The 17,068-nt window shown below is 34.9% G+C and overlaps 1 protein-coding gene across 7 annotated transcripts in view; it reads right to left on the bottom strand.

Annotated features, from left to right (window-relative positions):
- The window catches only part of LOC149076142 (cell adhesion molecule Dscam1-like), a 600,278-nt gene that overhangs the window by 119,916 nt on the left and 463,294 nt on the right, over positions 1–17,068 (bottom strand). For 2 of the 7 annotated variants that reach the window (XM_089243688.1, XM_089243690.1), the window contains exon 1: positions 15,642–16,028. The exons of 3 other annotated variants lie outside the window; for them this stretch is intronic. In XM_089243688.1, the coding sequence (XP_089099814.1) occupies positions 15,642–15,711 (70 nt within the window). In that variant the 5' untranslated portion in view covers positions 15,712–16,028. Of the gene's footprint in view, positions 1–15,641; positions 16,029–17,068 lie in introns of those variants that run through there. 2 more of the 7 variants (XM_089243685.1, XM_089243684.1) reach the window with 2 other exon arrangements.

Here is a 17,068-nt window from a genome sequence, read left to right as displayed (position 1 = left end):
CCGTAACAACCTGACACAGTATTTCACTAAAAAATTTACATTGGAGCTTAATTTTTTTTTTGCGAATGAAATTTTAATTGAAATTAACAACAGCAAATTATCGGAAATTGTGTCAGTTAGTATGCCAGTCGTCTATAACAGTGGTTCTCAACCTTTGGAAGCCCGGGGCCCGGTAAATCTCTTTTGCGTAAATGAAAGGCCCTGTCATACACACAACTAACGAAAAATTAATGGGAAAAATGAAACTGTGTGAATCACTCACTGCCCAGTGTGACTAGGGTTAGGGCCCGGTACTGGGTCGCGGCCAGGCGATTGAGAAACACTGGTCTATAAAACACGGACAGATCTATGCCCCATTTTTGAATAATTTTGAATAATTGAATAAAAAGTGCTTGGTGCCTATGAAATTTTGCTGGCGCTTGAACTTTTTTTCGATTTGTCAAGTCCGGCTGTATACCATTCCAAAAATCCCTTATGTTACATAGGGCTTGACAGTCACCCCCAAAGCAGAATATGCTAAAATCTGCAACGGACCGCAGGACAATCAGTGCCACTGCACAACAATCTGAAAGAATTTTCAAAAAGGTATAGAAAACACTATTACGGGAATTTTTGCCGCATAACATTTCGTCAGTCGAGGGTTCGTTGCATATAACAATGCAAAACATTCTTCTTTGGGGACAGACGCCAGATCTGCATGGCGACTGGAAAATCGGTATTGGCGCCTTAAACTTTCTATAGATGTGTTTGCTGAATTGAAGTCAAAGGTTGACACATTTTCTGATTTATTTACAGTGTCTTTTAACATGGGGAAGAAATTAAGTCCCAGAAAAGTAGAAAAAAAAACATTCTTCAGCAAAGAAACCACGCATGGCTCCTAAGAAATCAATCTTGCACCTAAATATTTTTTTTGATCTGTCAAACTCTAATGCAACTGACAACTGTAAGAAATCGATCGCAACATCATCGGCGATAAAAATAATTTTTTTTTTTCGCAGAAAGTGAAGATGTTTCTCTCGAGTGGAAAAGACGTCGCAGATGATGTTCAGCATGACTTGAACGAACTCAAGACGCGTATCCTTAGTATCTATCATTCCTTCCTCCCACATACTCGCACTATGCAATCCCATATACGTATACGCACTTGCTTGCGTACATGCAACTGGCAGGTAATCACTTCTGGTAACGCACGACGGACGCAGAAAAACTGCGTCTCGTGAGAAATCTTCGTTGTTTGGTTCGTTGATGGGACGGCAAGCAAAATACGTGCAACAGCCTCCCTCAAACTGGTAAAAAAAAAAAAAAAATCTAAATGTAGTTCACTGACCTAAGCTAGTTTTAGCAGTTTTTGGTGGAAAAATGGCTTTCGAAGCATTAAAAAAAAAGAGGCATTGACGGAGATTCTATACTGTAGTTCACCAATTTTTCTTTTGCTTCCATTGTTTCAGACACGCTCCATGGAGCAAGTGATCAGATTCGGGAAACGAGAAAAAATGGTTGGTTTTTTTTTTTGTCTTTTACTTGTTTTTTCCTCTGTTTTGGGTATCTTCTGAGCGGAAATAACATCAGGCCGTACATTAGAATGAATAAAAGTACCTATCTACTTGTACACCCGCGCATAAAATATAGAATATGTAGAGGAGAGAGATGGGACCGTAAATAGCTATGGAATACAACACATACGCACATTGCGAGGATTATTATCTTTTGTCTCTTTCTCTCTCTCATAAAAAACAAAAACGCGTCTCCAATTTTTTTGTCTTTAGTATTTGACACAATGGTACTTTGACTCATGACTGGGACATGATGATGATTGTTATGTTTTCCGAAAAGACCAAAAAATATAGTTTTATTCATATTTTTTTTTTATGCACCATTGCAACGTGAGCACTAAACAAAAAACGAAAAACAGATTCAGTATTAAAAAAAGGAATACAGTGAAATCTCGATGTAACGATACTATGCGGACCAATGAAAAATATCGTTGTAGAGATATTATCGTTATATCGAGTAATCCTTGTAGCGAGGTTTCACTGTAATTTCAGAACTGATGAAAATACAGTATTAATAAAAGGAATAATTTCAGAACTGATGAAAATCAGACTTCTGAAATATCAGAACTGATCAGAGTAATAAGTTAATTGATCAAATAACTTCAGAAACAATCAAAGAATTGTAATTGAAATTCCATAATTGATTAAAGAAATATAATTTCAGAATTCAAAGAAATAGACATTTCTTAGATATATATCATGCCGTGGTGAATTCGTAGAGAAAAAGTCATCGGGTCTCACCTTCATGAGCGAGTCCATCAAAGAAATACTTTCAGAATTGATCGAAGATATGATGATGAAAACTTGGGATTATGAAAATCTTCAATGATTTGATAAGTTTATTTTTTCATTAAATATAGTTTTAATTGTTTCCTGTTTGATATTTTCAAGAAAACTGAGATGATAGTTTTTCTAGAAATTATATCTGAATATATCTGAAAAAACAAAGCTCAAATCAAGTAGAAAATAGATTTCAATATTCGTATATGGTTAATGTAACATATATTCCGAAAAATTAAAAAAAAAAAGCTTATATATGTAGCTGGTTCAGCATTATGAATTCACTGAATTCCAGGAAAATTATTTAATCATTTGATACATTTCTCTCTAAAAATTCTATAGAGCCAATTTAGTAGTCGAACTAACCAAAAAATTCTAATTTGAGTTCGTGACTTTCTGTGGAAGTACATACAGAATAATATGAGCGTTTTTTATTTCCTCTAATATAAAACATTATAAGACGCTTGATTTAAAAAATAATAAATGTATAAATTATATTAGCCTTCACTCTAGGCTAAGAAAAGGAGATAAGCTTTCATCGAGAAAGCAATTCATGAGTAAATGACGCATCTCGGATATGTATAGAGGGCGTATAAAATGGAATTGAAACGAAAGAAAAAGGATTGCGGTGATGATACTGGAAATGTAATGTTTTCACCTTCTTGGCGGCCTAATGGTTCTGACCTGTTTCCTCTCTCTTATTATAAGTTGTGGGTGAGATCCACGAATCCTCTCGCGGTTAAAATGCAAGAAACTACCAGAGAGATGAACACCGGGTCAAGGCTGCGCCGAAAAACACCAGAACATATCTAGGCCTCTACAGTATAATATTACCTTTCTCCTGAAGGAAAAGAGGGAACCCGCAAATGATTTTATATTCATGCTCTTCATTATTCCCACGAGTAAATGAGGCTAAAGCGGGTGGAGAATGAATACGTTCTCTCTCTCTCTCACGTATACAAACGGAGATTTCACTAGCGTTTTGTATAAATAATAGAGAAGGAGAATTAAAAAAAAGTAGAAAATTGGGATGCTCTTTCCTGCTCCTCTCATCACGTATATTTAACGAGTCCATGCTTTTTGGGAGGATTCGAAAATTACAACGGAACATAAAATGGGAAAGTTTATAATGTTATGTATTATCTAAATAGCATTATTTCGGGCAGAAGGGAAAATGAGATAAGCTTAAAGCTCTCTTACAAATGGTAAAATTTCAATTAAGAACTGAACGCAACAAGTAACGAATTAAAAATGTTTTCCTTCATTAGCCCAGATGCCTACATTCTTATTTTTCGAGTTAAAGAAAGATCTCATCTTGTTTTGTTTACAATGCAGAGTTGAGGGTAGGAATCGTTTAATTCTGTTGTTAATCTAGTTATTTCGAGTTTTATGTAATAATGGTTTCAATGAGCAATTTAGAAGGAGAAGAAAGGAAAATTGAAGCTTTCCTCTTGTGACTCGATTCTCAAGAATGGCCCACGATTACTTAAATATATCAAATGAGCATTATACAGTGGATGGGATTGACGGCTCAAGTCAAGGATTCTCAAACTTTAGGTGAATGCGGGCGGTGACTTTATTGATCTGTAAATATGCCATGAATCGCTTAAGTAATCTGAGAATGTGCCGTGGGTTACTTAACTCATCTAGAACAGCACCACGGGCCGTATAAGTGCTGTGGACTTATACGGATAGTGGGTTATTTGGGTGATCTGAAAGAGGGGCGCGTGTGACAAGTGATCTGGGAATGAGCCACGGGTTATTGAGTGCTCTGGGAATGTGCCGCAGGTAACCCGAGTGCTCTGCAAATGTGCCGCGGGTGATCTAATTGATCTGGAATTACACTACGGGTCACTGAAACTGCGTCGCGAGTCACTTGAGTGATTGGAAAATGGGCTGCGAGTCATTTAAGGGATCTGTAAATATTCACTTTAGTCAAGGCTGTAAGTAGGATTTTTTCCCGCCCAAGGCGAACATAATTTTGTCCCCACCCACCCACCAATTTAAAATTCGATAATTTCGTAATAGTGTTCTTTGTTTTCACGTAAAACTTACCACTCGGGGCAGTTACACCCCCCCCCCCCTAGGTTATCTGGAAATGTGCCCCAAGCCGCTCAATTTCTTTAGAACTGTGCCGCGGATCACTCAAGTCATCTATAAATGCGCCGAGGGGTCACTTAATCACTTGATTGATCTGGAAATGTGTCGCTTATATATCATTTTTACATAATCAGGTTTGAGGTTGCGGACCACATTAGATGACTCCGAGGGCCACATTTGGCCCGCGAAGCATGGGTTGAGCATGCATGTCTTAAGTAATTGGAGACTTCCTCCTTGTGTGTGATTGTATATTGGTGGACAAACGACATTTTTTGACTTTCTCATTTTGTGTAGATATTTCTGCTCAATAAATCGTATAATTGGTTTGAAATTCTAATACAGTACCCTATCCAGCGTATAATCCACTGGTGCGATTTCAGTACTTTGAGAGAAAATATAATCGTATAACTCGCAGCGGCGTAACTTATAATACGCATGTGAGATTGTAGTGTATATACTGTCAATAAATCTTCAAAAAATTGTTGTAAGTAATATTGTATAAATAAAATTTAAAAAATAATTAATTCTCTTCCACACCCTCAATAAAAAAGATTCATATGAAATACGCAACAGTATATAGTCCATATAAAAAACTACAGACGTTCCTTATAAAGTATAATCCCGGATTATACGCATGAAAATACGATGATTTATTTCTCTACGTGTACATTAAAAGCACAAAATTTTGTTGCAATTAGATTTGACATAGTGCGTTGATTTTTTTTTTTTTTCGCACAGCGTGAATATAAAATGTGTTGAGGAAAAGGTGCAGTAACTGAAATTGACGGCTTAGTTCAGACATCTTCGACTCGTTGCTCGCGAGCACCACGGTGCTCTCCCCGAAGAACCCAGAGTGCTCGATGCTCGTGTCCGATTTCGTGCTCGTGATCACTTAATCAATTTACCAATCGGAAACCCTTTACGCATTGCATTCAAGTATTGAAATCATTCTGATTTCGTGCATTCGTACGCCAACCTCAAGGATAATCTTCTCTCGAAGTAGGGTACGGGCAGTGCTCTTGATAGGAAAAAGGTTGAAGACCTCTGGCTTCTTTATAGGAGATTTCCTAAAATTCTCTTTTACGAAAGAAATTAAGTGTTTTTTTTTTATAAATATCCTTTTACCTATGTCTATCATATGGCTTCACATGACAGAAGTCACCGTCTTCCCATCAGGCCCAGATGTATTTTAAAAAATAAAAAAATATAATTCCCATCTGTTTCGAAAAGATCCAACGAAGATCCGCTAGTTCCATTCCCATAACTCATGGTGTTTTTGTTTTAGTTAAATAAAAGGATCAGACATGTCTAGATTTATTCCTGTTTACTTATATGTTTGTACGGTTATTTCTATTTCTGTCTATACTCGGAGATTTTTCCCTCCCCCCCACTCTTAGAGAGACAGAAAACATTCTGCCAGACCCACAAGGGACATCCTCCATGGCCCTTCTATCGAACTAAGCCTTGAGCAATCAAGGATATCCGGATATCTGTCACAACCTGTGAACATAATCCGGATAAGCAATCATGAGAACACGAGTCTCTTCGTCGTTTGACAGTCTTTTAGGTATAGGAGGAAGAAGCTTACACAAAAAAAAAAAATCATTGAAGTGAGTAGCAAGGTTTATTGTGAAGTGTAATTATAAGAAAATAAGTGACACCATAAGGCGAGCTCTAAAATTTTAAGTACCATAAGCATTTTCAAGGAACGAAATGGATATATAGATGAACGGGAAATAAGAAAAATTAATTGGATTAATTGGTGTTTCAGACATTTAAAAACAAAAAATTAAATACAAATTTTTATTTTAAATACAATTTATGTTTATACAATTTTTAGTTTTTCGAAATTAAATACAATTGTCACCTACATGAAAATCAGAAGAAGAATATACTACACTATTCTGTTTCAATCCTGCGTTATTTTGAAATAAAGAATTACGCAAGCAGGGAATAGACATTTTTAAGCACAACCCAAATTTTTTACCAGCCATGAAGGATTTCTGCTCAAGAAAAACTGTCTTAAATACTGTTAATTAATTTATTTATTTTGTATGTTTATATTGTGGTACTCCGACTCCCTCCCGTATTAAAAGATTCTGTGTCATCTTTAGACTAATTTAGGAATCACGCACTATTTCACATAGCGATACAGCAGGGTTTGAGAAATCGAAAAATATTTTAAGTGCCAGCCAAGTTTCTTAGAAGCCAAAAGAAAGAATTTAATCTCAAAGGAAAAACTATCCCAAGTTATGTTTTTTTCCTCCTTTTTTCAGGAATTTTATATCCTTTTCTTATATTAAAAGACGCGCTTTCGTGAAATCAGAAAATTTTGTGTCATCCATACACTGCAATTTAGCAATCACATACATAAGAGACTTTTAAGAAGAGAATTTTCACGTAAGGAAACATTAGGCTGCAATACTGATTTATTGTACCGTATCCACCATAGTGACCTGGCGTCTGGAATTTGTCCAGCTCTACAATACAGTACCAAGTACTATTTTGATTTATAGCAAAAAATGGCATTTGTTTAACAGCAATGCGTGCAGTCAGCCAGAACGTACATTGTATACTGTATATATCAGGGTAAATGTAATAAATCCGATGGTTGTATGTGAGCTTAATTACCGGCAGCCACTATCGTAAGTTTAATAATATGGACAAAACAAATGAACTTGATTGAATAAAGAGTAAGGAGGCGATTTTTTTTCCTATTTATCAAACTTACCAAATTCCTTTGGGAATTGTGCATAATCGTCGTTGAATAATATAGCAAATTTATCAAAGTTACCGAAACGATTGGTGACTAATGATTAGCCTTTATAAGCAGCGATTATGCATGATCACAGGTTTAAAACATTTACCGTAACATCACTTATAAAAAAATATTTCTCCTCTCATCTGGATATGTGGAAAAAAAAGGTTCTACAATATATATATTTATATTTATATATATTTTCCTAATACCTATACACAACACATCTAAAGATAATTCTACAACTATTAAATATTCAGGTAAGTCAGTATTAAACGAACTGATAACAGGTTTAACAGAAAAGCTTGTAACGCATTCCTAACACAATAATTACGCAAATTCGGAAATGGAATAGAGAGAGAGAGAGAGAAATCATCAAACAACTCCCACTGTTTTGCAAATCACTCTCAGTCTCTTCACATAGAACGAAAAATATAAAAAAGAAGTAGAATAAAGACTCGAATATAATAAGAGAAAACCACAAAAAAATAACACGATGAAATGGGGAAAGAGACATAAATACATTACCGGTAAAAAAAAGTAAAATGGAAAACAAGTGGAAAAAATTGGTAGAGAAATGGAAAATAAAAGGACGGGATATAAGAGGGAGTGGAATCACCTAATCAAACTACTAAAAGTAATGTGCGGGGTAGCCATATTCCTCCCTCAACCTTCCAGTTAACGCAACACTGACCACCAGTGACCGCCACGCTATTGGAGCATGTTGTCATCGGTATTCTGGTTTTGCTCTCACCACGCCATGCCGTGCTTTGACCATGGCGTACCGCGATGGCGTACCGAAACCTCTTCTTTTCCTCCTTACCAAACTTCCAACGATTTCCTACCAAAAGCAAAAAAAATACGCAAAAACAAGAAAAAACGGCTTTGATGGTAGATGAGAATCTAGACAAAAAAAAAATAAATAAAAGTGAAGAGTAAGAGAAATCTATGGTGCGTATTCATGTATATATGAGAGTAATGTTTTTTGTTGTTTCTTTTTTTGTCCGTTCTAGTCAAGTTTTTTTTTGATGGTCATGGTTCTAGGAATCCATGTGTGGAAGATATGCTGGGAAGATTCGCGATTTTCTTTGTTTTTTAAAGGAAAAGGAGTAAGTAACAGAAAAGCATCAGTTCTTTCTTATAACCAAAAGCTTTCTTTCATTTTCTTAGGTTTTTTCCCATGGTGTAGGTTATTAGCTCCGCTCAAGTTGTTGGTTAACTTCGCCGCTAATACACCTTTTATAATTCAAAGAATGGTCCCTATTGAGATCTAATTACCCGTGCAAGATCTTTTTTTTTCCTGCAAGCAGAAAATATATTCAGGATGTTTCTGGTGAAAACTCGTTGATTTGCAACGATATTCCAAAAATAGGAAAAATAATTAAATAATATTTATATAGAGTCGAACTCGTTCAGTATGAATACGGTTGATACGAGATGTTGGCTTATACGAACATATTTGGTTTTCGATTTAATTGTATTATAAATTTCACGTTCTCTACGAGCACTTATCGCTCTGGGCTGTTACTGCTAGAATGAAAACCTTTAACCCTTAGTGACAATGACGAAATATCTTGTCCAACTTGATTGTATTTCGGCAATTCCGAGATATTTCACTTCCTTAAAACCCTCTTATTTCGGCAATGCCGAGTCCAGATACCGATGTAAGTTTTCTTCTCTTAAGAACATGTTTTCAATCCCCCTCAACCCGCCACATCAACTGCCAGGAGCAGAATCAGCTTTTATTGAAAGTTTGATAACAGAAATGGGAGATACTGTGTCCCCCCACCTCGGAAGGAATATGCGTACTGTATTAATAATAAGAAAGATATATGATTTCTCTTCCTTGTTTTTTTAATTTTTTTTTCTCGTTTTATGGGAGGAAAGAACAAATCAGCTGCTAAAAGTAAAAAATAAAAATTATTCTTGAAAAAAAGGTGCACTTATACAAAAAGTGTTTTAGTGATTTCCACTCTGGCAGTTATAATGCGAATCAGGGAAATTCTAAAAACCACGTAAACGAGTAAAAATGCGAGATTTTTCGTCAATGCCTGTTAGAGGGTTAAAAAAAAGTTCAGTTGAGAAACAAGTGTTAACGTGCCGAATGAAAATCCAAAACCACTGAAAAAAGTTTTGTTTCATCAGTGTTTAAAAATACACACACTGTACTGAAAGTTTCTAAACATTGGTCAGCTCTTGTCTCTGGTAGGCAATCGCTGAAGTGCCCCGAATTTCAAACTTTATAACAGGCAGGAAATGGAAATATCTTGGTAACATGAATGCGTGCTTATTTAATATGTATGCTTATAGGGCTTAAAATAGCTTCGAGAATTAATATTTTCCTAGAGGGATAGATGCCTTTATTTTTGGAAAACTACCTTATATTAAGAGACGAAACACGCTCTGGGGACACAGGAATTAATTCATTTACAGTTTTGATACATGAGAAATAATTAATTATTACAGTATTAATACATGCGTTACGTAGGAAGTCCTCAGAATGCACTAATTGAAGAACGTTTTATTCTGCAATATAATTTGTTAATGTGTTCTCAACTGGGATGATACCATTTTTCAATTCCCCCCCCCCCCTCACTTTTATTTTTCCATCTCTCACAAAGAAGAAATGATAAACCTCTTTATTTGTATTAACCGAATTCGATAGTACTTAAGTTTTTTTATAAAATACATTATATATATAATCTTCTACACTTTTCAGTCTTTTTTTATTCTGTTTTACTTTTCATTTCTTTATTTATTTCACAGTTTTTGTTCCCACTTTTTCATTTTTTTTTCAGTAAACAAATTTCCAATCCCTTTAAAAACTAATTATACTTAATTCGAAGACATACTTAACCGATTTAATGCCAGAATATAAAAAAAAAAACTCTCCTCATAAACCGCCGGATTTTTTTAAATAATCTATCACCATAAATTCCTGAAATAAATCCCTGAAAATCCATTATGCGAATCACCATCATTATTAAACGTCATAAATCACCGAAAAATAAGTGTGCGTAGAGAGAGAGGGGGGGGGGGAGATTTTAAAAAGCAAATAAAACAAAATCGATTATCCGTCGAAAAGCTCTTGCAATAACATTTCGATTGAAATATCCTTTATTGTCATTTAAAATAATCCCCGTACATCATAACCCAGAATAAACATACACGTAGCATACTTGTACATATAAGAGTGTTACCGTAGATTATGACAGCGGTATTTCGTGGGATTTTGACAGTTGAATTCAATTGTGCCATAAAAATTGATGAGTTTTTTTTTTTTGGACAATATTTCCTGCTGCACAAGCTCTTCGAAAGACGTTTTTCTTTTCCACTTCTCTACTTACTATTATTATTATTATTGTTGTTTATGGTTTCATATTGTGCCGTTGCTGCCGTAAACCAGTCTGCGTTGTTCCCACGTGAGGACGTGAAAGGGTAATTTAAAGCGATTCTTTCAGATTTGTAAAATAGGTCGGCTTTGTAAGAAAGAATGACTAGTCTTCCCCCATGACATGACCGACAACATTATGTGCATGTATGTATATATATAAAACAATGGGTTGTGTGCTCGAGGTGACACGTTTTAGGTCTCTTCTACAGATATAATCCTCCGTTTCTACCTATTCAGTTGATTTAACACTCACACACATAACCGTATGGCCCGTTTGGGGCGACCCAACTGAATTCCTTCCATTACGAGACGTGCACTGGATTCTTGAGAGCACCCCCGTTATAATGCTTTTTTTGCAAAGTCTGGTTGCATCTTCGTTGATCCCTCAAACAACCGCAATTTGCATTATTATTATTATTATTATTGTTATTCTTAATCCTTCCTTTGCCTTGTCCTCGTCTTTCTTGAACTCGGCGGGAAACAAGAGCATCCGCATGTTTGTCAGTTGCCGACACAAAGATTACTTCGTCGATATTGCGGGCTTCCGGAATTAATTTTCGACTGTCTGTCCCCGAATTGTTTTGTTTGCGGTCCAGAAAAGAACAAACACTATTATTTTAACCATACATACTAATTCTTAATAAGTGTTTGCTAACAATCAGAAATTATTCAAACGAATTCTAGGCCCAAGTAGCGTTGATCCCGCATGCAACACCAAATGAAATTTTAATTTTGAAAAAAACGTGTTTTTCCCCCAGGAATACCTATGACTGTACAAGTACTGTACTTATCTTCGAAATAAGCATGGAAATTTAACTTTGCCTAATCGTTTAGCAATTTTCTAACTCAGTGCTCAAATGCCGAGGAAAAAATTTTCGAAACCTCAAAGCAGAATGTTCTGCATTGTTCTGCAATAAACCCTCGGCTGACTGGAAATGTTTTGTGGTAAAAATGCCCATGTATATAATAGTGTGTTTTCTACACTTTTATAAAAATTCTTCCAGGTTGTTCTGCAGAAACATTGATAGTTATTCGGCATACTCTGCTTTGGGGCTTCGAACTAGCTCGGTAGGGTGGACCCCCTCCTATAAGCAGGTTGGGATAAATCCGAGGCACCTCATCGCGATGGCGACTAAAAAAAGTGGCATTGGCGCCTAAAATTTTCTTAATGCAGTTACTAAATTCCGGGTTGAGAGCAGCGCAAAATGCAGCATAAAAGAGGAAAAAGATATGAAAGAGTCAAAAGAAGCATTATTTTAGACCCTTTTTTTCGAGTAAAAATTGTTTTGTCACCTAGACTTTTTTGCGATTTGTCCAGCCCTGCTATAAGGACAATTCTCTTTGGTCAGGAATTTTTATTCTGTTCTGAATATTAATATCTGTTAAAAGACCACCTCTCCGAAGGGCTAGTTGCCTTGCAACATGGTAAACAAAGATCATAAACTACGTGAATGAAAGTGGTCAAATATGGTATATTTTGAATTGCAAAATCAAAATTTATGCATTCGTGAATTAAACGAGATTTTTTTTTTTCATTCACGGTCATAGTTTTATCTTCAAAATATCTCACGGTGCACCAAACCAATCTCATGGCTCATTGTTTGGAAATAATTACTTTGGTGATTAGCTTTTCTTTGCCTTAATCTGTCCACATCAGAAACTCTTCAGTAATAAGAAATACTGTCCATCTCTCTACCCAATAGCATAAAATGGCGCTTTTTGACCTTCTTAACTCACTATAGTTACGGAATCTGTTAAGATATAATGGACATTTTTTTGACAAAAACTTCTTCATAATAAACTGATTTTTTTTCAGAATAAATGAATGTCTTTTAATGTGACATCGAGAAACTACTTCCCATTAGCTCGCGAGTAATTTTCCTCACGCTTATGTTTCACCGATCATGATGTTCACGTAATATCCACAGATGGATTCACGAGAGATCATTCAATGTTGATGAAGCGAAAGATTGATTCTTTATTCGAACCATTATTTCGAAGAGCAAGTAATAACCTTTTACGAGATCCATGTGTTGCGCAAAAAATGACAGAAATACCGTGACTTTAACGCTCTGAATACCTCCAGAAAACTTCGATACTCGAATTCAACAGATTTATAATTTGTACTTGCAAAGCAATAATAATTTAGAAATAATTACACACGGGTTTTTTTTTTCCCCGATATTTAAAAAGGTCTCTTTCTTATAAAACAAAAAATATTAAAAGGAAAAATAAAAAACGCTTTATAAGAATATAAAAGTATTTATACAATAATGATCTTCATGAAATACTGCACTATATCATTGCAAAAAATGTTCTACCTTGAGTATGATCAATATTTTCAAATCATTAAAAGAATAATAATTATTTTTTATTTAATGCTCAATGAAGTCATGATTAATTTAAAATTATATGGAAAAAGCTTTTCTTCAAAGATATTATCTCTAGAGCGGTACAATTATTTTTTGCAAAAAATATTTCATTCCTCTAAAGCTCTAAAAAATCCTCTAGTTTATGTAACATATTAGATGGTCCTCAAAGTGTGAATCAAAGCTTTCACGGGCGTCGCATCTCACCGGGCTATTAAGTTAAATTCCTTTAAAAATCACCTAATTTTCCCGATTTGTAATTTGTACGTTTGTTATTTTCAAGGGACGCCGAAAGCATGTGATCACGGGGCACGTTTCTGAAGTTTGAAAACCACAAACATAGTAGCGTCTTAAAGGGGAGTTGAGGAGACTTCAGAGAACACACACATGGCCCCTGCAAGAGGGTGGCAGGGCTCCAAATAGGGACTCGGGACGATTCTCATTACATTTTTGTTTCTTCACCCTATAAATTTCACTTCTAAACCACACATGCCCCTCGTCCATATTCCTCTGTGGAACTTCTAACGAATTGGTACATGTTGGAATGTGCGTGTACGTGTAGTGAGCCTGATGTGAAGTTTTGTTTCTGTGTGATGCTTGTTATATGTAGTGATTCCATCTTGCCACCAGTTTTTCTAACTATGAGTGAAGTGCAATGATTGAATAATTGTATCGTTGTGTGTGTAGGCCTGTTGCTCTCTGTGGAGAGATTTTTTAATGGAGATATCAGCTCCCTATAAATTCACCATTTATAGTCTGGCCCGTAAAAACTTTGATCGGGAGGGGCGACAAAGATCCTATCCTCAGCCCAATCCAACAGGGTAACGGGTTTACATCCCGTCTGTACTGTTTCCCTGAGTTTTACAGAGCCTCTGCTACAGGGTACGCGAGCCATGGACCCAAAAGCCAAACCAAACAAGAAATATATAAATTTTCAAATTTTTTAGTAATTTTTCTTACATTTCTAATCCAATATTTTATTATAACAAAATAGAATTATTCGAATATTTTCCGGTTTTCCAATGCCACAAGACAATTTCTTACAGAAGTTACAAGGATCACCAAAAATTATAAACACCATCTCCCAAACTCGTGAACCCTTCAACGTGATAAGCCATACACGAGGGGCCCCAAAAGATCAAGGCTGGCAGTACCCTATCCCTGACACCCGGGAAGACCTTTTAACTTTTCTTTTTTCTCTCTTTTTTTCACACAAAATTTCACTTTAGTGGGGGGGGGGGGCCATGAAAGATTGGGGCATAGGGTCCATGAAGCCACAATCGAAAATTAACGAATTATTCCACTTAATTATTCCACATCAGAAAATTTTCAATTATTTTCCTTAATGATAGAGATGAAAAGATTCCAACCCACAATCCAACAGGGTAACGGGTTTACATCCCTAACGGGACAGAACCCGTTCCACGTCTGGCTTTATAGAGCCTTGGAACCTTGCTGCAACATACGAGAGCCACGAAGCCGAGGCCCGAAAACTGAAGGAAAAATATATTATTAATATTGAATTGCTTTTATTCATTTTTCTTCAAGTTCATATTTTGATAAGTTATTTCATTTTTAAAATAGAATAATTCGAATCAAATTTCTAGAACGACAAGACATCCCATTTACAGATTAATGAAGGACCACCAAAAATTTTGGGCCGGGCTCTGAAAAACTCAATAATTCTTCAACCTGACAAGAGTGATAAACTACAATCAATAGTTAGCCAATTACAATACTGTTGCCAATGTTAATTGAAATCAGAATAAGTTATCTATAATTACATTCGCAACATTCTATGGTCCCGTGTATATTTGAAAAACATTATACCAATAGTTCTTTTCTCAATTTTTTTTTTTTTTGGCATTTTAGGAAGTCCGTCTTCTCGTGTCATTTCAGGACAAATAACAGTTGTATAAGTACGATAACTTTTTAATAAAGAAATCCAGAAAAAGTTGATTTCTTGCCGGTGAAATTTTACGAGCTCAGAGATTCATAAAATCGCATCAAATAGAGCGGATTGCAGATAAAATTCAAGGTAAAACTATGTAACTTTGCTGAGGTTTTATCTGTTCATATATGCCATTAAAATTAAGACAAACTGTATATTTTACCCTTAATTAACCATTTTAGCTAATTAACACATCCACTTTCATTAATCAAATTGTTTCAATCAGAAATATGTTAACAGCACCAACCACCAATTTACATCCTTTTTTGTGAAAAATGTTAATAAAAACACGTTTTATGAAGGTGAACCATAGTTAAAATGATAGACAAGAAGAGGTACGAAGTTAAGATATAAAATATAAGCTAAATAAGAATAGTTCATAGAGATTAATAGTAAAATTAAAATTCTGTGGTGTTTAGTCAGAACATAACTCCAAAATCACATTTTTGAGATATAAGCATTTTCATTGTCATTCAAAAATCAAAAAGAAAGCATACGCACAAAAAAAACAAATTAAAATATCATACATCAGCATGTTGTTTACCTGTACGCACGTATATATCTCACTTCTAATTAGTTATAATTAGCAAGACTTACTTTTAGAGCAAAAAGCCATTTTTTGAAAATATCATGTTCTGACCAAACACCACATAATTTAGAATATAGTTAAAAAAAGATGATAAATCACGTTGGTAAAAGCACGATAAATTTCAGATAAAAATGTAAATTCTCTTACCGTTTGTATCAGATATAGTGATTATCCCAAGGCACAAAATGACGTAAAATCCACTTAATCCCATGTTCATTAAATAGTCAATAACACAAAAAAAAATTAAATATAAATACGAAAATATCCTTCAGCAGTGTTTCAAAACGACCGCGGGGACGGAATCGCGAAACCCGTACGCCGCCCGGTAGAAGCAGAAAAAAAAGCACGCGCAGGGGTTATTACTAGCGCATACGATGCATCACCATCACAGAGACGACGGATGTTGTTGACTAGCTGGAGACTGGTTCTGCTATGAAAGCTTTTGGTGCTCGTTCCAGTGACCCCTGCTGTTCGTTGCTGTACATACTATACTACCTGTTGTTGTGTGACTTCCCATAGTTCCCTGTTCATCTCTTGTTTGGGGGTGTACCTTCGTGGCTTTTTTTTTTAGGGGTTTTTTTTTCATATTGTTGCTGCTGTGCGACTCCTAGCGGTTGGAAGAGGAAAATGGGAAAGGTCTTTCTTCACTGAAGCGAATCTTCTTGTGGATGGACGAATGGCAGGTTTCTCTCATCTTGTTCTTGGAAGATCTCTGGTTCTCTTGTCTCTCTTCGGGTTTTCTTGATCCCTTCTATGGGGAGGGATGCATTAAAAAAAAATGTTTATTTTACACCGAGGTCATGTTCTGTATGTTTTCCGTACCCAGTTGCCTTATTAACGAGTTTGTCTTTGAAAGCCCTTTACAAAAATATTTCTGGACACTGTGGCGTCTTAATGGTAGGCTTAGATGAACCGTGGCCACAAAATACCGAAGATTTTCGTTTATTCTGAAATTGTATCTTTTATTTAATTTTTTTCCTCCATTCAATACAGTATTTAATTCCATTTTTTTTCATATAATATTCATTCTAATTTAATTCCATTTTTTTTTCATATAATATTCATTCTAATTTTCTTCCATAAAATTTTCATAATATTTTACTTTTTTTTTCCATTCAATATTTGCTCTTCTCATTCAAATTTAATTTTTTTTATTCTTTGTTTTTTTTTTCTCTAATATTTTATTCCATTCTTATTTCATTCTATTCTTTCATTCATTATTTTTTAATTCTTCATTATTTTTTTAATTTTTCATTTTTTTCATTGCATTCAATATTTTATTCTATTTTTATTGCATTCAATATTTCATTCCATTCTTATTTCATTCTATTCTTATTTCATTCTATTCTTATTTCATTCTATTTTTTTATTCATTTTTTTCATTACTTATTTTATTTCCTTTTCATTCATTTTATTTCTTTTTCATTAAATATTTCACTCTTTCTTTTCAATCTTTTTCTCATTCATCATTTCCATAATTTTTCATTTATAGTTTCATTTTTTTCCCTTCAATATTCCATTACAATTTCTTATTGGCTTTTCGATTCAGACCGTTTCACTCGATTTCAATGCCA

This window comes from Pholcus phalangioides, unplaced genomic scaffold (genome assembly GCF_987345545.1).
Source record: "Pholcus phalangioides strain wild (caught in Gottingen) unplaced genomic scaffold, Ppha-v1.0 ptg000015l_1, whole genome shotgun sequence".
Classification (NCBI taxonomy): Eukaryota; Metazoa; Arthropoda; class Arachnida; order Araneae; family Pholcidae; genus Pholcus; species Pholcus phalangioides.
Note: the sequence above shows the minus strand (reverse complement) of the source record. Positions and strands in the feature narration are given on the sequence as shown.